The 21,577-nt window shown below is 45.7% G+C and overlaps 1 protein-coding gene across 1 annotated transcript in view; it reads left to right on the top strand.

Annotated features, from left to right (window-relative positions):
* Positions 1-21,577, top strand: part of PLB1 (phospholipase B1) — a 67,758-nt gene that overhangs the window by 22,739 nt on the left and 23,442 nt on the right. Inside the window, exons 16-26 of the mRNA XM_034764773.1 lie at positions 4,545-4,596; positions 4,743-4,823; positions 7,140-7,205; positions 7,578-7,678; positions 10,338-10,419; positions 10,846-10,950; positions 12,970-13,065; positions 14,075-14,146; positions 17,391-17,468; positions 20,303-20,363; positions 21,096-21,154. Coding sequence (XP_034620664.1) covers positions 4,545-4,596; positions 4,743-4,823; positions 7,140-7,205; positions 7,578-7,678; positions 10,338-10,419; positions 10,846-10,950; positions 12,970-13,065; positions 14,075-14,146; positions 17,391-17,468; positions 20,303-20,363; positions 21,096-21,154 — 853 coding nt within the window. The remainder of the gene's footprint in view (positions 1-4,544; positions 4,597-4,742; positions 4,824-7,139; positions 7,206-7,577; positions 7,679-10,337; positions 10,420-10,845; positions 10,951-12,969; positions 13,066-14,074; positions 14,147-17,390; positions 17,469-20,302; positions 20,364-21,095; positions 21,155-21,577) is intronic.

Here is a 21,577-nt window from a genome sequence, read left to right as displayed (position 1 = left end):
GGCTCTCCCTAAGTGATGACTGTTAAGGTTTTATCAGTGATCAAGATATCATTTTAATGTTTCAGGAGCGATTTCTCCTGCAAGTTGAAAGAATTATTTGACTCACCCTAATATTCACTGACAAAATGGGAGTCATTGGCTAGATGCTATGAAATATCTTCCTCTGCCCCCTACCCCTGCAAAAGGAGGGATTTTCATTCTATAATGAATTCATTTTTATTTCCAAATGAAGTGACTCCCTGAGTGAACAGGAAACTCCTGTAGGGTTTAGGAATCTAATATCCTGGGCTGATCTTACAGCATGAAAATCAGATAGCAATTAAATCAGCTGTCCCTACCTTATTTGGTATAAAAGGTACATCAGGCTGGCTGATTACCATAGGGGATTGGAAACAGGATAACAGAGTCTTTCAGTTCTAGGTCACCAGTGTGAATACAGCTCAGGGCAGCAGCAATCATGTCTTTTCCATCAGATGTCTGTCTGGTAGCCTATTTGAATTGAGTATCATGATATGTCAGTCTAGTCCCTAGGGGACAGTTGTCCACATGACAAAGGCCATCAGTACAGCTGGCGCTAATTGGACCCTTGTGGGAAGTCTCAACTGGGATGCCAAGAGTGCCAGCGGCATGGAATCTGAGCTACCTTCTCCTCTCTGGATGTGCGATCCCTTCAGTTCATGGCTGAGGGAACTGTTGAAGCCTGCACTGCCAGTGAAGTAACTGTGGGGTGGATGAATAAAGAACTTCATTTTCCAGGGCTCTCAAGCCAGAACCAGGGCCGGCTCCAGGGTTTTGGCCGCCCCAAGCAGCCAAAAAACAAAACAAAACAAAAAAGCCGCGATCGGCTTGACAAGCTGGTGCCTGGAGCCGGCCCTGGCCAGAACCTTTCAGGGAACATACTCTGGACTCTTAGATAAGTGAAAAACTATTTGCAGCTGATGTTAATGATCATCTCTAGCTTCCTGTGAAATTCAAGATGGGGGCAAATCTGAGTAAGCCACAGACACTGCTTCATTTGGAAGTTGAATTTGCAGCTAAGTATCTGACCCAAATTCAGATCTGATACAAGAGGGTGCAACTTAATAGTCACTGAAGACTGGATGATCACAATGGTCCCTTCTGACTTTAAAGTCTATGACTCTATGAAGATAGTTGAGCTGCGTACTCTTACACGAGGTGTGAGTTAGGTCCGTAGTGTAAAATCAGATACTAAGGTGGAGACACTGAACAGGTACTAAGTGATTCCCATGTACTTATACTGCAAAATGCAAACTCGTGTACAAATCTCGAGAAACAAATGAGTTCTTGTACCCTTGCTGGGTCACCGGTGTGAGGAGGTGAACTTCTCTTTCCACCTGCCACACCAGAAGACCTGGATTGGGCAGAGATAGGAAGTGGAGCTGCTCAGCTTTCCCAGCAATATTTTTACTTTTATAAATGTTCAGCAGGGGGTGAAGAAAACAACGCTCACAGACTCCTTCTTTTTCCCCGCCTGTCCAGCCTCACCCCACCCACCAGTCCTTGCCCTTTCCCACCATCTCCTCATGTGGAAGGCCTATGACAGCGAAGGAAAGCAGCACATGAGCGTGTTTTCTGTATAAACAGACACTATGGTAACGTCCCTGAACTCTCAGAGACACCCTTAGTAGAGTTTATTTCTATCACACTTTATTTATAGCTTTATCTAAGGAGATAAGTTTTATCTCCATATAGTTCACTGATTTCATGGCATTGGACATAAAGAGGATGGGATAGTTTCTCCTGATTCAAATATGTGGTTCTGTATTTGTAATGCTGCTAAGGGTTCATTCTTTGAGCCAAAGAGATTCCTCTTCCTGTCATCCAGAGGTAAAAAGATGGCCTGTAAATGAGAGCTAAGGCCGAGAGTTTCAAAATTGAATTATTTGGTGTGCCTCAGTTTTTGGGTGCCCATCTTGAGCCTGCTTTCCAGAGGAGCTGAGCCATCTGCTGCTATCAAGTGCAGTGGTGGGCACTCATCAGTTCTGAAAATCAGGCTCAACGTTTTTTCAGGCTGAGTGGCTAAAAATGAGTGGCCACTTCTGAAAAGGCTGGTTTTAATGAACTTGTTGGATATGTGTAGGCTTGGAAGGAATCGATTTTTTTATCAGTAAATGCCAGTACACATTGATTTCACAGCACAAGTACAAACCAATGAAAAAATTTCTATCGATAATTGAAATTTCCGTTAGATAAAGTATAAAAAAATGTTGCTTGATAACTTATTAGTGTTTGATTTAAGGATATTTACTGTGTACATTTCGATGTGATGGTGACAGTTTGTGTTTTAAATTTATAAAGCTTTAATTTTTAATCATCATCTACGGTCTTTAATTATTGTCTGGCCCCCCATTGCCTGATTTTTATCTCCCCCATAATCTCCTGCAGCCAGGAAAATTTAAATAGATAAATATAAAAAAATTGCTTAAACCCCATAATTCTGCACAACCGTGAAAATTTAAATGGATAAAAATAGAAAAAATGCTTAAAAATAAACGTTGATATTGTCTGTTGAAATTATAAAAAAATAAAACTTGAATTCTGCCATGCCTAGATACGTGGAAGGAAGATACCGTCTTAGGTCCTGATCAGGCAAAAGCAATTAAGCATGTGCTTGACTGTAAGCACATGCTTTAGTCCATCCCTATTCAGCCAAAATACTTAAGCATACACTTAACATAAGAGATAGGGAAGGATAGCTCAATGGTTTGAGCATTGGCCTGCTAAACCCAGGGTTGTGAGCTCAATCCTTGAGGGGGCCATTTAGGAATCTTGGGAAAAAATCTGTCTGGGGATTGGTCCTGCTTTGAGCAGGGGGTTGAATTAGATGATCTCCTGAGGTCCCTTCCAACCCTGATATTCTATGATCTAAGTGCTTTGCTGAATTGAAGCCTTAGAGGACATCTCAAACTTTACTTGAAAAATGAAACTAAAAGTTGAAGAACAAGAATGGGAGGCATGGAAGAGGGGGAATAAGTGAAGTAATGAGTTAATACACCTCCCCCATCTCTGAAAATCTAGATTTAAATGTGGCCTAGACCCAAGTGTGGAAGTGCCTGTAGGATATTTTCTGAAGTAGTGATCTTGTCACATCTTATCAGTTAGGCTGGTCAGTGCTTGAAAGGTAGAGCTCCATGGTAAATCCAAATTGCTGCAGAAGGGACATTGGTGATTCAATAGGTGGTGGTTTCCCCTTTGTGTCAACCTTGAATCCTATCTTAATGTTGGGGCGTGCAGGCGGGCGGTGTTGTGTGCATGAAAGTGCCATCTTACAGAATGAAATGTAAAAGGGAGTTCCTGACTCCTGACCACTTGTGGTTGGTTGTTGGGACTACATTAAGCGCACACTATGGAACAGTTAGTCTGCAGTAGCAGTGTCCACATGTTCCGATAGTGCATGGCAAGCTAGTGCACTGCAGAGTTACATCATGGCTAGCCATGCACTAACTTGCTGTGTAGACAAACCCTTAGTGAGAGCTATGTGTCAGATTGCAGGAAGAGGGGAAATACCTCTTGCTCCTATGATATATGCCGTACAGCAAAGGAAAGCAAAGTTCTGATTACTATGTAAATCATGTGTGTGTCAGGCTCATTAGTATCAGCAGATGTACGTCATGAAATGATGTACAGTCAGTAAAGTATTTCTAGCAAGGGCCCAGGGGGAGGAGCAGCTCATTCCAAAACCATGAAGCTGCTGCAAGGCCAAAGCTTTCCATTCAAATTCTGTGCATATTAGAGGATCAATGTGATGATCGAGCAGCTAAATGAGGTCCAGCAGTTTAGCATAGGTAACCTAGAATTCATAGCAACGCTTTTTATAGATCTAGCATGGTTATTACAAGGCTGTCTTGTTAGCCTCCTCCGGAGTGTCCTGGATACGTGCTTCAGTTTTCATCAGGGCCGAAAAAGCTTTGGAATCATTGCTTTGCACATAATAGAGTGTGAAGTGCTGACTCTGAGCTGTGATCCTGGGAACATGAGAAGTTTGTTTCAATAGTTACTGTGCACATTTCCTTAGAGTCAATGTAGGTTTGGAAATATTCAGTGCACACACAAATGTTAATGCAGGGGATTTTTCAGAGCCTTGGGTTTGGCGCTCCTTTGCAGTTTTAGTCTATAAGAAATAAACTGATCCAACAATTCTAATGATGCTGTCAGCTGACAAGGGGTTTGCTGTACCTGGCATCCAAAAAGCTGTGGATTTTTTTTTTCTCAGCTACTCTCTAGGGAGTGAAACAAGGTGAAGGAAGGATGGTCTTGAGATTAAAACACTGGACAGGACTGAGATCTGGATTCAATTCCTTTCTGACACAGACTTCCCATGTGAATCTGGACAAGTCACTTAGTCTCTGTGTCTCAGTTCCTCATCTATAAAATGGGGAGGAGAATGCTCCCTCACAGGAATAGTGTGAGGATACATTCACTCATGAGTTTGAGATGCCCCAGGGCCATATAGATACCTGGATAAATATTCTTCCTATTGATGCTGGTCTCCCCTAAGGCTCACTAATTGTCCTTCTCCACAGGAAATTACCAGACCAAGTAAGAGCCCTGGTGAGACTAATGAAAAGTGATCCGGTGAGTTGACTGGAACGCAGCATGTTTAATTTCACAGCATGAAAAGGAACAGATATTGCTTCATGGGACAGATCTGCCTCCAAAGATACTCAGTGTGCGCATCAGTTGGGAACATAATTAACTTACGCTTTTTTTTCTTTATATAGAGAATTGATTTCAACACTGACTGGAAGATCATCACTGTGTTAATTGGAGCCAATGATCTGTGCAACTACTGCAAAGACCCTGTAAGTAGCAGGATTGAGGAGCTGGCATGGCAGCAAGGCTGATTGGTGTGGATGTAAAAACACCAGTGTGAGGAAAGCTAGCCTCTGCGTCCCATGAAATCCAAGGTTGCAGGTAGGGGAAAGGAAGTCCCTGAGTTCTGAGGGTCACCCAATATGCCAGACAAAGCTGAATTTTGTAGAGTACTGTGGGGTCTGTATGCATCCAAAGAAGTGAGGTTTTTACCCACGAAAGCCCCCAAATAAATCTGTTAGTCTTTAACGTGCCACCAGACTCCTTGTTGTTTTTGTAGATACAGACTAACACGGCTACCCCCTGATACTTGTGGGGTCTGTGTGTCCTGATAGATACTCTGCTGGCAGTGCCTAGTTTTAAACAGTTAGCAGCCCCAGACTAAGATTGTTGTGGTCTCTGCTTGCTTGCTGTGGAGTAGGAACCAGCCATTATGTGTGTGGGGGGAGAGAGAGAGAAAAAAGCCTGCCTTTCTTGACCATGACTGGGGCATGGGGAGAGGAAGAGAGGGCAGGATTCTTCCCTCTCTGCTCCGGTGGTATACAGTAGGGTTACCATATTTCAACACTGAAAAAAGAGGACACTCCACGGGGGCCCTGGCCCTGCCTCAACTCCGCCCCTTCCCTACCCCCGGCCCCGCCCCAACCCCAAAGTCCCTGCCCCAACTCTGCCCCCTCCTCTGAGCACCCTGCATTCCCCCTCCTCCCTCCCGCTCTGATCTTGGTTGGGGGTTGCTAAGTGCTTCCCTGCTCCCCACTCGCCCTGCAGAGGCTGCACCCTCCCACCCCTGCAGCCTCTGAGACCCCTGCTCCCCACTCGCCCTGCAGCCCTTACACCCCCCTGACCCTGCAGCCTCTATGCCCCTGCCTGCCCTGCTCCCCACTCGCCCTGCAGCCTCTATGCCCCTGCCTGCCCTGCTCCCCACTCGCCCTGCAGCCTCTGTGCCCCCCTCCTGCCCTGCCCCTGCACCCCCCTGCCCCTGCAGCCTCTATGCCCCTGCCTGCCCTGCTCCTCCTCGCCCTGCAGCCTCTGCGCCCCCCCGCCCCTGCAGCCTCTGCGCCCCCTGCTCCTCCTCGCCCTGCAGCCTCTGCGCCCCCCCCCCCGCCCTGCTCGCCCGCTCACCCGGCAGCCTCTGCCTGGCAGGGGCTTCAGATGCTCAGCGGCGACCAGGGCGGCGCGGGTCCCTGCAGCCCCAGCCGCAGCCTCCTTCCTGCCCCCGCCGAGCACGTTCCCCGGCCTGTTGTCCCCGCCGGAAACAGCTCCCGTGGCGCCAGGTTCCGAGCCACACAGGGCAACAGGGCCACAGGAAGGGTCCCCCCATGTCCAGGGGGTCCCCGCCCACGAGGGAAGCCTGTAGCTGGGGCGGCTGGGCTGGGCTGCGCTGCGGACCCGGCAGATCGTGCTGGGGCCGGCCGGACCCTGGCTTATGCCTCCCTATTTCCCCGGACATGTCCGGCTTTTTGGAAATTCCCCCTGGATGGGAATTTGAGCACCAAAAAGCCGGACATGTCCGGGGAAATCCGGACATATGGTAACCCTAGTATACAGGGGCTGGAAAAGCCCCACAGCTAACCAGGGAAAATTGTCCTGGTTCAGCACTGTGTTAGGCCACCACAAGTAGTCCAACACCGCCCACCTCACCTCCCCCCACGAGTCCTGGCACAGGATGGTGTTGGAGGCGGGAGGGAGCATGTCGGAAGTTTCTGTAATGGTCAGTGCTACAGAGATTTTATGCTGCTTCAGATTGTGGCTGCCAGAAGGAGAATGTGAGACCTCTCATGCCCCTCACTCCTAGTTCTAAACCTGGCTCTGCATCTAGGGTGTTGTCTTTTTTGTACACAATCCTTTTCACTACCACTAGCACACTGAGGGTGCAACAGAGTGGGGGGATCCTTGCAGCTAAATAGGCCTAGCCAAGCTCCTGTGCCGCTGCCAGATGTTTATAGCCGGTGCCTCTGTTTTATCAGTTTTTGACTGACCCCCATTCGAACACACTTAGCACTTGGTTCTTTCCCTCAGCCAGAGATGAGGGGCCCATTGGACATTGACTCAGTCTGCTACAGCTCAACAGGGAGCTCTAGAAAAGCCAAAGTTGTACTCAGCCTATCTTCATTTGAGTGTGGAGTAATGGTATAATTGAGCCACTTGGTTTCTGGAAGGGAGCAAGAACATTCCACTGACCACAGCCTAGCATGGCGGAAGGAAGGGGATGGGAATGAATACCCAGCACAATATCTTTTTGTTGTCTCAAGCCATTTGTGAGCCGTCATTGGCAGTAACTCCTGCTTCTCTTCTTTTTCTATGAGAATTACTATTCAGCTGTAAATTTCACCAGCCGCATTCAAGAAGCCCTCGACATTCTGCATGCAGAAGTAAGTGGTTTTAGTAACTCATTGGTCAGCATTGCTTGTTCCTTCCCTAGTTCTAGTAGCTGTGGGGTAGCCAAGGGGTGGCCCTTGAACCAAATGTATCCCAATATGTTCTATAATGCAGGCTACACTGCCTTCATCTCTAATGCTGAGAGATGGCCTGACAAATGAGACACCAACATACAATCCGGGGCAGGAGGAGGGAGGGTTCAGTCAAGTGAGTTGGAGAGGAAAGGTCAATAACTGGAAAGGATTGGTTGAGTAGTTAACCAGGGCAGGAATGGGGAGCTGCACTTGTGCTCTGTGCTTTAAAATAAAGGCATTGCAATTTGCATGACCAGCTCCTGCCAAGCAAATTTCTGACTTTCCTTTCAGGTTCCCAGGGCTCTGGTCAATCTGGTTGAAGTAATGGACCTCCTCCCCTTGAGGCAAATGTTTCTGGATAACCAAGTACAGTGCCCCACACATCTCACTGGGTAAGGCAGCTTTCGCCTACTCTAGCATCTGCAGTGACTCTCAGTGGGAGAAAAGACAAAATTCGATTCCCTACTTCTCTATGGAGGAAACCTGGGGAGGGTTCAGGTTCCATACTGTAGACAGGGCCGGCTCTAGGCACCAGCAAAGCAAGCAGGTGCTTGGGGCGGCAAATTTGCAGAGGCACAAGAATCCAGCATGGGAGCTGAGAACCAACAGGGAGCCCTGGGAGCTGTAGTTCCTTGCTTAGCTCCCTGCCTATAGAGCCAGCCCTGGAGCAGGGAAAGAACTACATTTCCCAGCATTCCCTCAGCCACAATTAACAGGAAAGGGAGGGGGAAGGAGTGTGGAACTGAAACCTCATGCTGCAGCTTGCTGTAAATGGTAGGGACAGAGCCAGCTCTAGGTTTTTTGCCGCCCCCTACCTCAGCCCTGGGCTCCCGCCACACCCCTGTGTTTCCCCAGCCCTGGACTTTCACCTGCCCACACCCCCTGCTGCCCGAGCTCTGGCCCCCACCTGCACCCCCCTGCTGCCCCATCCCTGGGCTCTCCCCCCCCCACCCGCCACCTGCACCTCCTGCCGCCCCAGCCCTGGGCTCTCCCCCCACCCGCACCTCCTGCCACCCCAGCCCTGGGCTCTTCCTCCCCTTCCCCCCCGCACCTCCTGCCACCCCAGCCCTGGGCTCTCCCCCAAAGAAAGAATTGGGTGGACTAAATGGACATTGCACCTCTCTATCTGAAGCCTAACAAGGCAGGTACATGGATCCCACTAGAATTTAAAATGAAAAGTAGGGGAGGGGAGGCTCTACTAGACTGGGCAGCTTTAGATACAGTACCAGGCACGTAGGAGGATTTACACTTCTGAGCCATGGAAGCAGAAATAGACTTTTCTTTTCCAGATTTAGCTAATATTCAGAAAGGGAATCTAGCACCTGCCTTCCAGATTTAAACACCCTCTAAATTCAGGAGAGCTCAAGCTCAATTTGGGCAGCTGTTACTTCATTTCTCCCAAATCAAATATACTGATCCACTGTAACTTGCTGTAGAAAAAGTAGAATAAATTGAGCAAGAAATGCTTCCCAGTGGTTATTAGGACTGGAATTGCTATTTTCAACAGTCATTGCTTTTTTTTATTATTATTATTATTATTATTATTATTATTTTTAAGTTTTAGTTTTATTTGTTTAAAAGGAAGACAGTGATATTGCATTGGCAAATTCCCCATAGAAACAAAGAGTGGAACAAAAGAATAATAAAGGCACCTCAACTTTTCCTCATATATGTAGGACAGTCTTATAATATGCATCCAGATATCCTCCAATCACACAAGCTGAAACTTGTTCCACTTTACTGCAGTTCTGTAACCATATGGGAACCAATCCTGTCTGTGTTCTGTGCACATCCAAAATTCCTGCTGAATGACCCGCCCTGGGAGCGAGTTACCAGTGACCCAGGGTTGGGACGGCAGGAGGTGCAGTGGGGTAGGGGAGCAGCCAAAATTTTTTTTGCTTGGGGCAGCAAAAAACCTAGAGCTGGCCCTGACTGTAGGGCTGCCCTGGGGAGAGTATGGGTAATAAGTGATATGCCTCCCTGGACAAGGGTTATGGTTACAGAGGGTAGGGCTCCTTGGGCAAGGGTTGGAATAATAATGGGTAGAGCTCCCTTAGCGATGGTTAGGATATTAATGGGTAGGGTTCAAGAGGATAGGACTCCCATGCTAATGTTAAGGTTCCAGAAGGTAGGGCTCTCAGGTCTAGGGTTAGCGTCCCATAAAGGAGGGCGAGGGTTAGGGTAATAATTGGAAGAGCTTTTCAGGCTAGGGTTAGGTTTCCAGGTGGCAGCACTCACCAGTTTAGGGTAAGGATTACAGAGAGTAAGGTTCTCCGTGAGGGTTAGGCTTGGGGCTGGTAGGGTTCCCTGGATTTGATATGGGTTTTGTCATTAGGGTTCTGGTGGTGTCATTGGAGTCTGTTGGGCTCCCTGGGGTAAGCCTAGAGTTATAGAGGATTGGACTCCACTGGCTATGGTTATAGGGTACATCTATACTGCAGCTGGGAGGCACAATTCCCAGCTCAGGTTGATACATTTGCTAGATCAAGTAGAGCTAGCACACATACATCTACCCAGCTTGGAATTGCATGTCCCAGCTGCAGTGTAGACATACCCTTAGGTGCCCAAAGATAATGGGACATAGGGTGACACAGTGCAGTGCATATCACCTTGAAATGCTTAGAGGTAGCCAAACTGATATGCACCACTCATGTAGGGCAAAGGGGCAGATAAAACCATGGCTTTAGATTGTGCAAGATGGCAAAGACCATCTGGCACTCTTATAGAAAGGGTAGTACAACTCTACCCCGATATAACGCTGTCCTCGGGAGCCAAAAAATCTTACCGTGTTATAGGTGAAACTGCGTTATATCGAACTTGCTTTGATCCACCAGAGTGTGCAGCCCCACCCCACCCGGAGCACTGCTTTACTGCGTTCTATCCGAATTCGTGTTATATCAGGTTGTGTTATATTGGGGTAGAGGTGTATATAGACATCCAGCACTGCTCCCAGGTGGTGTGGATGCCAAATGGCAGTGGGTGAGTGTCTCTTGAATCTACATTCTGCTCTAATGCTGTATGTTTCTCTCACTTCTGTAACCTCTTCTGCAGAGAACTGTGTAGTTGTGTTCTTCCAGTGACAGAAGGGTCACAAGAGCTAGCGATGGTGATGGAAGCTACCAGAGCCTACCAGGTACATCTGCCGGGATGAGTGCAGTGGCTTTGCCTACAACTGAAGCAGGGCAGAGGGATATCCAGCAATCTGTCAGTTGCAATTTATAACAACATATACAAAAAGTGCCCATCTACTATTCTGGGTACCTTTGTTATTATTAAAAATATCAGTGTGGCAAAATCAGCAGGAAAACTCTATCCCTAACACAAACCCATAAGTGGGACTTTCCTCACCCAACCTCCATCCCTCATAAACAATCACTCCATCATGCTTCAACCTTTTCAGCCACTAGGGCAAAAAAATGGGTTTTGCCATGTGCCCTGAAGGTCTGTGATCCCTGACTGTGTCAGCCCAAGGGTGGAAGTGCAGCTACATGCCCTACACACCATTTAAGGGTGACAAAGTGGTTGGTGGGTTGATGATGGTCTTTTTCGTCTCTTACAGAACAGCACTCGAAAGCTAGTGGAGTCTGGCAGGTATGACACCCAGGAGAATTTCACGGTGGTACTGCAGCCTTTCTTCCGAAATACCAAGATTCCTCTTCTTCAGGTATGACCATAGGTCACTCTCAGTAGTTAGGTTAGATGCAGGCACTCACCCACCCATCTAGAGTATATGAAAGTATCCGGGTTTGCCAGGTGCTCTTGAAGTTCCCATATGAATATAATTTGGTTTGGGTATATTATGTTGTTGGAATTCCTTGAACAGTTCCCAATACTTGGACTTACATAATTTATTTTTATATTGATTACTGTTTTAACCTTTGAGAAATGATTTAAAGATTACATGTAAAGATATGTTTATACACAATTGTTCAGCAAGGGCAGGTGTTAGCTAAAAGTACAGTTATCATTATACTCTTATATAGTGCTTTTAATCAGTAGATTTCAAAGCACTTTGCAAAGGACATCCATATCATTATCCCCATGATAAACTGATTAATCAAGCTGCATAGAGAGCCCTGGCAGTTATGTTAGAGCTCTTAAAGCTGTCTGGCAATGACCCTCACTGTTAACTAACAGCATTATCATCTCTTTCTGACCCATGATCTTACTCTTCTATGCCTGTGCAGAGAGAGGGATCTACATAGTAATCAGTCCAAAATGTAGTCTTAGGCAATGAGCCTTTCCCCTTATTTTTGGCAGTAGGAGCGGGCTCCAGTGCCTGTATGGTGAGTGAAGCAAGCTAGTAAATCTAAGAACTGACACAAATCTTTTTCTGAAACTTGAAAACCATTCACTGATTTTTTTTTTCACCCACATTTGCACTTCCTGATTTCAGCTGGAACTGGAAGCAGATGTGGTCAAATTCCAAGCAGGAGAAGCTGTGGTATTATAGGGCCAGAGGGAACTAGAAAATGTCAGTAATAACTGGTGACAAGTTGCAAACATTCAGCTTCTTCCCCTAACAAACCTTTTCTGAGACTGCAAAATTGGGCTGAAAAATCTCACAATCATAGACTTTGATTTCTGCTCAGGTCAGCCTTTGTGAAAAGCCCTTCCTGTGGGTTTGGACACTGCCTAGAAACTTGGAAATGAAAAATAATAGACACAATTTGTTTCTGAAAAATGTTTAGACCTCAAAAATGATTTTCTTCCAGTTTTGCAAACAAAACCCCAAAAGAGATGTTTTTCCATATTATATCCAAACTTGAAATGGGCCTGACCCAAAATCCTGGCTACAAACTTGGTGGAAGATCAGATACAGATCCAAAACTTGGCAGCGGGTCCTTACTTCTCTAATGAGCCAACCCAAAACGCTTGATCAAAACATCCTCAAACCTTGAGGAAGTTCAGTTCTGGATCTAAGCTCTGTGGCCTTCGTCCATCTAATCCAAACTCTTCTATCCACCCCTAAAATCTCATGAGAAAACCAATATCTTAAAACTTCCAAACCCAAACTGTTTCAGATATTACAAAATCGGTAATAAACTGGAGTTCTTCTCTGAAAGGTGACTGTGTGGGTGTACTCACTTGTATCTGCTAACTTCAGTGACAAACAACTCTTACTGCTTTTTATTCCTGTTAGCCCTGTAGAACTGACACTGCTGCAAAAGAGGGAGCTACAAGAGAAGGAATTTTTTCTTGTGTTCCTTCTTGTGTATCATCAGTGGACTTGTGTACTAACTTCCACCGAGCTATATCTGAGCAAACCCACTGAGGAGCACTGTGTGGTTTGTAGCACCCTTATTCCTGATGGTGATGCATGAGAAGGAACAGGCTCACCTTCACTCTCCTATCCCAGTTGAGTTTGTGGCTGTGGCACTGGAGATCCTAGAGAGAAAGATAGAACACAACAATGCCATTTTTAGAGCCAGGATAGAACAGCACATTAAACATCTGAACTTTAAGGTGCTTATCCTTTTGGGGTTGGCCCATTGCTAGTACTTGGTGACCCTGACTGGTAGTACCCCACTTCATCTCCCCAGATGCCAGTAGGCCTTCCACATGGGAGTGTATAATGGGAATGCCATACAGCTACTACCGCTGCTCCAACTTCAGTGAACCAAAGTAATAAAGTATTAACAAACTTCTTGCACTCAGGTGTCTTTTGCACTTTTCTTTTTAGGATGGACATGCAGATATCTCCTTCCTTGCACCAGACTGTTTCCATCTGAGTCAGAAATCCCAGTCTCAGCTCTCCAGGGCTCTCTGGAACACCATGGTAGGGATGGCATGGACTTGTATATCAGGCTCATCAACCAGAACTGATTCAAAGTATCTGTAAAATCATCTCCTTTGTGTAATAGTTGTTACATTGGGGGACTGGGTGGCTCAAGCCACTGTTGATGGGACCCAGACCATTCATATTGAGGTCACCTGTTCAAATCCAGGTCAGTGTTAATTTAAAGGTCTCTTCCATCTGTTGGCTAAGTGGTGAACTGAGTTTGATGGGTCTCAGTTCACATCCTATTGGACAGGTGTCCACATCAACAAGAATGAAATCCCATGGAATGCACTAACTGGCAGTCTCCATGAAAGAGAAGTTGAAGACTGCATGGGCCATGGAGACTGACTGACCTACCTTCTCGCCTTCCAGGTTGGGGCCGAGGCACATTTGTGTGGCAGTGTAAGTGAAGCTTGTACTGCTGGAGCCTCTGCTGTACCTGTTCTGTGGAGAAACAGAGGACTATAGTCTCCATGGCTGTCAACCCAGAACCTTTCACCTACTCTAAATTCACTTTTTAAAAGGAGTGTAGTCAGGGAGGATCCTGAGTTTTTAGCCAGGAACCTCTGCAGTGATGCTCAGCTTTCCTTTTACCCACTGGCACTGTGACAAGAAATGGAAGATTTATCCTCACTGCCTGTCGCAGTGGTTTGTGGTTGATGCCACGTTTCAACAGACATAAAATTAGACAAGAGGCCTTAGCCCTGGTATTCTGGTCAAATTCCAATACAGCTACTTCTGCCTCCCTAAATTCCCTCAGCAATATAGTATGCGTCTTTTCTTCCTGTTCTAAACTACTGCCTAGTGTTACTGTGCTCTGTAACACAGCTGCCATGTTCCTCCAAAGAAATGGCTGCATTTCAATCACAGGTAAATCCAGAGCTATGCAATTATTCAATTTAATTAAATTTGTAAAGCACCTTTGGATTCTTTAGGTTTAAAATTGCTATAGAAATGTAAGATGAGGACACAACTATAAAACTAATCCTCCCCTTTTTTTCCCCAGCTTCAGCCTGTAGGGGAGAAAACGGACTTCTTTGACCCCAAGGCTAACACTACCCTGAGTTGCCCAACTCCGGTAAATACTGTCCCATTACAGAAGCAAGGGGTTGCAGTGGGTGGGTTCATGCCCTTTTCTTGGCAAGGATCCAGTATTTTTTGGAACAAGTCTGCTAAAATTCTGCTTCTCTGTTAACTATATGTGAATATCTTCTTGCACAATAGTTGCTTCAGTGTTTCTGGGCCTTATACCATCTTACAAAAACTAACTGATAACATGGCTGGTGCGTGTTTAGATCTTTGGACAGATTTTTAAAGATATTTAGGTGCCTAAAGATACAGATAAACACCTAGTAGAATTTTCAAAGGGATTCAGAATGGATTTTCCCTTTGAACTCATTGGCAATTAGGTGCCTAGATGTTTTTGGAAATCCCACTAGGCACCTATGTGCGTCTTTAAATGCCTTTAAAAATCTGGCCCCTAGTGACTAATACTGAAGAGGCTGCATGTATGCTGTACATGTGTATGTAGTTTCCCCCATTGGGTGTATGGATCTAGGGAGTTTCATGTTTCCATCAACCTCCAACACATGGATTTGTCATTACATACCAGCTCAGCAGTTTTTTCTTTTGACAATGGTCAGCTGCTTCTCTCCCTTTCCCCCAGCCCTTTTTCTAACTTCTTCTTAAAAAATTTGTGGTGTATAAATTCTACTCTGTTGTGAGTTTCAGAACATCAGTGCATTCATGAACTTTTGAGCTGCTATATGACAATAGATGGCGATTCTACTAGTTTCTTCCCTCCTTGCCCTGTACAGCAATTACCTATCTATGAATTTCTAATGTGTCCATCACCATCATCTGTCTGTCTCTCTCACCTACCTTCATTACATGAGTTTGAGCCTCCAGCCACTATTTAGTAGTAAAATCCCTATAGAGAAATCACTAGCATAGCTGATTTTTTGGAACATAACAAGAACTGCTGTCCACCTGGTCCAGTATCCCACTTTGGGACATGACCTATAGCCGATGCGTTAGGTGAAGGTGAAAATAACAAATGTGGACAGTTGTGCAATGAGCCAGGATTTGGGGAATTCTTTCCTGACCTCTGAAGAGATGAGTTTATGCCCTGGAGCATTAAAGTTGGTGATTATCTTACCAAGGATAACTATAAATGCTGTGAGTCAGAAGTTATCCATTCCTTTTTTAAAGCCACTTCCCCATTTTGTCTTCATCTCCTGTGACACTTTCTAAGGATATCCAGGATTGAGTCACCTTGTAATACCCCTGCCTCAGTGAGAGAGACACTTGTTGGTGCTTAACTGGGTGTCAGCTCTTTGACACCACCAGTCAGTGGTGTCAGTTTATTATCCAAGGCTAAGATTTAAGGGGTAGTGAGTAAGGATAACAATGGAAACAGAAATGGTTACATATCAAACAAAAAGTAAGTAACTTTAGACTCTAAGAAGTGTGTTATAAACAGGCTTAACCCCTCATCATCTAAAGTTGCTTTAGGTGAGAGAAACAACCTCCCAGCATCTCCAACCAACATGCCTGGGATCCCTCTTTCATGAAGGCAAAAAGCACTGTCCTGTTTGCTTCCTCTCTGAAAGATAACAAAATATCTCCTTGCATTTTTTAAATATTCTTTAAAGCTCATTTTTGGGCCCCAGAGACAGGACAGCCTCTGTTGATTTAGTCTCCGGTGTCTTCTCATCCCCTTGTTGACTTCATATGTAAATTGAGGTCATATTATGTTGGCTTACAATGCTTAATTTACAGAGATAAGATTTGTTTTCACCAGTCCATCTCCTCTCTGGAAGAAACCTGTTTTTCTCTTTGATTGGTGACGGACTTTAAAACATAATTTCAGTACATATACACAATTTCTTAAATATCCTCTCTGCATATATGATGCAGTGATTGAGGATCAGTGTGACATAAGCTTTTATTAGAGACCTCACATGATATTCTATATGGATAAATACTATGAAAGCAGTGTGCTAGAGGTGGTGAGTGTCTGGCATGCTAACAGTTGCTGTTACAGAACAGCAAATCCTTGGCCAGTTGGCATCGATAGGCTTCTGTCACACCCCTGAGGCAGTGGGCTCCACAGACTCACTATAGACTGTGGGAGATACTTCCTTTTTATCAGATCCAAGTGTACTTGGTATTAATTTAATAAGACAGCCAGTTACTCTCCTCTTGTGGAAGAGTGAAAATGAATGTTGGATTTGTTTTTCCCTATGTCCCTCACAATCTGATATTCAAAACGCCCTGGAAACTGTGTGGCCTTGCCCTGTTGCTGTCCATTCTGGACCTATTTTGTGGATAAACAGGGTTTTGAAATGAGTCTTTAACGTGGCAAGTCCATGGCACTTTGTGGAAGCCGTGGGTACTCGCTCACAGTGGCACTTTCCCTACTGAGCCAGCACTGTTGTGAAGGCTTCCCAATTGCAGTACAGTAGCTAAGTTACACTAGAGGCTATTTCGGGGGAGTTCCATCTGTCATTTAGTGTATCTGTTATTACATAAAATGACTTCAGATTCTGCTGTTCGTGGGCTCCATGTATTCTATCCCTTTGCTTCTCTAACTCAACACAGCAGAGGTTGTGTATGTGTGATTGTCATATATGCCAGGCTATAGAGACCAAAGGTCTATAGCAACCCATTTATAAGCATAATAGGTTAATTTAAAGGATGAAAGTCTGCAAGTGGGGGGGGGGATTTCTGATCAAACTACACGCATTTCTGATTTAAATCATTTGGAATAACTCCGCTCTTTCAGTGGAAAAGTCTCTTTGACCCTGCACCTTCAGGCTCTGGGTTCTGTATTACAAGCTTAGGGACAATCATGCTATTCTCATTAGGGAGAAGCAAGCCTCCTGATGGGGTCTTTAATCTATGAGAGTCCATGTTTCCTGAGGTGGATGCTGGGTACCAAGACCACCACCCAAATTATACAGCCATTGTGGGAAAAGGGTGAGCTGTACATGCCAGGCTCCGCCCCGCTGAGGCAGGCAGAGCTGCCCAGGCTTCCCCACTCCCTATATTAGAGTGGATTACAGATCCAGACAGCCCTGACCACTCTTTGAAGGGATCTGATGTGTGCGGGTGGGCTGGACCAAAGTCCCCAGATCTGAATACCCCTAAATTTTAGGGGAGGGTGTTTGTTTCAAAATCCAGATCCACACTTTGTAGCTCAGGCCATCTCTAGATATATTATCTTTTGGCAGCAGAAATCCTGATCTCATTTGCTGTCTTCTGTGCCGTTGTTTGCTGCCTGATCTGTATTTCTCACCCTTTCTCTCCTCACTCATCAGCACAAACCCTTCCTGGGAACATACAGGAACAGCAACTACACATACCCACCTCTGGAACCTACTAACAAGCCAATTCAGGTAATTGCCTGTATCGCTTACTGTACATTTCACATTCACACTTGGATGCAAAATTGCTCCTGTCTAGTGGGTGTTTTCACGTCATTTGGAATTTGTAAACGGTAATTTCTTACTAGGCTTTGAACATACAGATCTCCTCCTATGTCAACAAGTATTTAAATGCTTCTTTTTCAAGTGTTTTTTGCAAACACAGTTGTACCAGCCAGTGCAGACTGGGAATAACTTTACTAAAACTGTTCTCAAGGGTATGTCTTCACTACCCACCGGATCAGCGGGTAGCGATCGATTTTCCGCGTCTAGTCTAGAAGCGATAAATCGACCCCCGAGCGCTCTTCTGTCGACTCCTGTACTCCAGCGCCGCAGAGTCGATCTAAGCATGTTGACTTCAGCTACGTTATTCATGTAGCTGAAGTTGCGTAACTTAGATCGATTTCCCCCCACACACACAAGTGTAGACCAGGGCTAAGTCATGACAGTAACAAATCCAGTCAAAGGACGCTACTATAAGTCAGCTGCTCCAGATATACACAGAATTGGCAAGAGAACTTAGGACCTGTCAGCCCCAAAAGTGCAGGCTTAGGTCACTTGTTTTAAAGGAGGGTTTATAGCCTCATCAGGCATCCAGCCACTAGAGGCAATGTATTTCCATGCACTTGGGCAGCTCTATCCAGTAGAGGGAAGTCGTGATAACAGTATGTTACATGAACTTGCAATATGTCTCCAATTAACATCTACTGGCTCTTAAATGAGGGCTTGACATTCCACCATAGCAGAGAAACTACAGCAGAGGAGTTAACATAACCAGTACAGAGCTAATTCCGGGTAGGAACTGAAGAAATGAGGTGGGAACCTGTGCTTGCCAGGCTGGAGGAGGTGTGGATGCCTCCTAAGATAGCTGTGCAGTTCTGTTGGTGTGAGTATGACTGGGGAAGATGATTGTCCAAAGCAATAGTCTGAGTGGCCAGTTAGGCCTTCTTAATGAGGTCACTGCTGTTGTCTAGATCCAAGTAATGCCCGGCTGGGACCTAATTTCCAAACAAAATAGTGTGAATCCCTGCGTCCATTACGGATTATAAATAAGGCTAAAATTTTGTCACGAGTATTTTTAATAAAAGTCATGGACAGGTCATGGGGCAATAAACAAAAATTCACAGCCCCTGACCAGTCCATGACTTTTACTATAAACACCTGTGACTAAATCTTAGCTGCTCTGGGGGCCCCAGAGGCTCATGGCTGTCCTGTGCTCCAGGGGCAGGGGCTGACAGCCCCCGGCCCCTGCTGCCCTGAGGCTCCTGACCTCTGCTGCTCCGACAGCCTCTGGGGCGGTCCCCGTGACTGCTGGTGCTCTGGGACCGCTGCTGTGGGGCCGCCCCTAGGATCACTGCTGCTCTGGTGGCCCCCGGGGCCAGTTGCTCAGGCGGCCCTAGGGTCAGCCACACCAGCTGCTGCAGCTGCAGAAATCATGGAGGTCCTGGAGAGTCACAGAATCCATGACTTCTGTGACCAGACTCGCAGCCTTAGTTATATAAAGAACAACAGGTGGCACTAGCAAGTGCTGCTTCAGGCTGCAACTGAAAAGGAAACCACCATTCCCCCTCCCAGCTACAGTTCACAGCACCCGGGTTGCTTCTAGAAAGCTAAACAGAGAACTGGAGAAAGGCTTCCAGTTCATGATTCTTACACTTCAGTGACCAAGTTGGAAGGATCTCATGGAAGGGGGCAAGAGAGAGGCAGAGAAGGAAAAGGAGAGAATGGAAACTGCTTCTCCCCATTCCCTCCCCCACCCCAAAAAATTAACCCAGCTGACCAGTCCTGGGCCTTTATAACACCCTCTAACTGGATTGTAATCTCTCTGAGCCGCACCACTGTGTTAAAGATGAGGGCAGCTACATTTGACTTGATTTTTTTCCTGCAAATCAGGTGATACTCTCAAGCTCTCACATGGCCACTGGTCAACATGGCCTTTGTCTGGGCAAAGAGTGGACACCCCTGCCCCTGATGGGACTTGCCCATTGTATCAATTTATTTTCCTCACTGGCCCATCTCTGCTTCTCAGAATGCACTGCTGCTGCCGTTGAGAGGCAGTGTGGGTAGAGAAATGGGCATAGGACTGTAACTCAGGCATTCCTAGGTTCAGTTCCTGGCTCTGCTACTGAATTGGCACTCTGGCTGACTACCCATCTGTGACATTTCAGAGGATAACACCTATTCTGCCTCACATGAGTACTGTAAGCATTAATTAATAGGGTTGACCGGACTATCACAATTCCATTTCACAGCAACTTTTAAGGTTTTCAAATTTGGTTTTCTTTCTACATAGGAAAGAAAACAAATCATTTCAAGCATTTAGCAAAAACGATAGGGCAGTGGCTTGGGAGACCCAGGTTCAATTCCCTGCTCTGCCTGATTCAAGCCAGAATTTTTCATCCTAGACCACTCTCAGTTAGGCAGAGCAAGGACTCAACCCTGGGTCTCCCACTTTCTGCATCATTGCCTTAACCAAAAGGCTATAGAGTGTGGGAAGTTTTCTTTGCTCCTCTCCCCTCCCTTCCTAAAATAAACTTTGTTGAAATCAACACATCTCTGTGAAACATTGGCCTTGACAAAATAGTATGTTTGGATGAAATTTCATTTCACCAAAAATATTCCGACTAGCTGAATTAATCAGTATTTGGACAGCGTTTCAGGATGAAAGGCAAGAATTGCCGAGCTCTCAGGTAACTAGTTAGGAACTATTCTTTTTTGGAGTTTGATTTGGTTGTAATATTCGTTCAGTGTGTTCCAAAGTATACTAATATCTCCTAACCATATTGCTGTTTGTTTTGTTGTTTAAGAATTGGGGCAGTGATCTGTCATGTCCTGCACAGACTCCATCTGAAAGTGTCCCAACATCAGGTGAGAGAGAACTTGTTTTGGACTGAACCACTGAGAGGAGTAATCATCTGTGCTTTTTAAAAGCAAAATCTTAAAACTGTATTACTGCACATGTTGGGTGAGAGGAAAACAACCAGGTTAGGCATTGTGTATCCAGCGCATAGCAAGGGCATTCTCTTTTGCCAAACCCAGGATGTTCACCAGCACAGCGGCTGCATTCTAATGGACAGACAACAACTTGGCTGGCTTAATCTAGCCAGATGTGCCTGGTACATTTGCAGCAAAGCAGCTTTGACCAACCTGGGTGTACCTGCTTGATGAGCAGAACACGTGTATTGCGCCCGGACATAGCGGGAATGCTTTACATCTGAGCAGATAGTAGGAAACCTAGATCTAGATTTAAAGCCAACTGAAAACAGAACAGAATGAATGTATGCAATTTTAAATCTATCTAATCTATTTCGGGTTTTTCTAAAGTGACATATGAAAGGTAGTGTTAAGCTCTGTTTACTTCCCTATTACTCAAGCACATGATTTGGAGCAAGCCAGGAGGCAGAAGTGAATTGCAAGAGTTTATTCCTCAGTCTAGTTGATGACTGAGGTTTGTGTAGAACCCTGGGCCCGCTCCCCCTGAAGTCAGCAAAGATTTTGCCATTGTCTGCAATGGAAGCAAGATCACCAGGTCCTTCACCCAGGATAAGATTTTCCAATGATCACTGGTAACCCTGCTTTTTTCTTTCTTCTCCTGTCCAGTACATAAGCTACGGCCAACAAACATCAAAGTCGTAGCAGCGCTGGGAGATTCCTTGACTGTGAGTACCAGTGCTTCCCCTGAGCCTAGAATGGGAAGGGCAATTCTAGTTTCCCTGGATGTTATGGTGTCAGACACCATCAGATGGAGAGCAAATTGCTGTGACTTGCCCAGCTGTGTCCGTTGGCCGTAGCAACATCTTAGAGTTATGAGTGAATCTGGCAATTGAGGAATAAATAGCCCGGACTAAAGCCAGAGGTGAGACCCAATCTTGCCAAGGTGCAGAGCTGCCAAAACTCCCATTCACTTCAGTAGGAGTTATGGGGACAGAGCAACTCAAAGGATCAGGCTTATATTGCAGATGAGGGTTGTACATGCTTCCCACAGTGACCTGCTTGCATGTTCCCAGGGAATCTTTCTCTTGACTCATGAAATGTTTCAGAGAGAATGGAAAATCTACCTTATGAGATAAGGCTCAAAGACC

The sequence above is a fragment of the Trachemys scripta genome, chromosome 3 (genome assembly GCF_013100865.1).
Source record: "Trachemys scripta elegans isolate TJP31775 chromosome 3, CAS_Tse_1.0, whole genome shotgun sequence".
In the NCBI taxonomy this organism is placed as follows: Eukaryota; Metazoa; Chordata; order Testudines; family Emydidae; genus Trachemys; species Trachemys scripta.
Note: the sequence above shows the minus strand (reverse complement) of the source record. Positions and strands in the feature narration are given on the sequence as shown.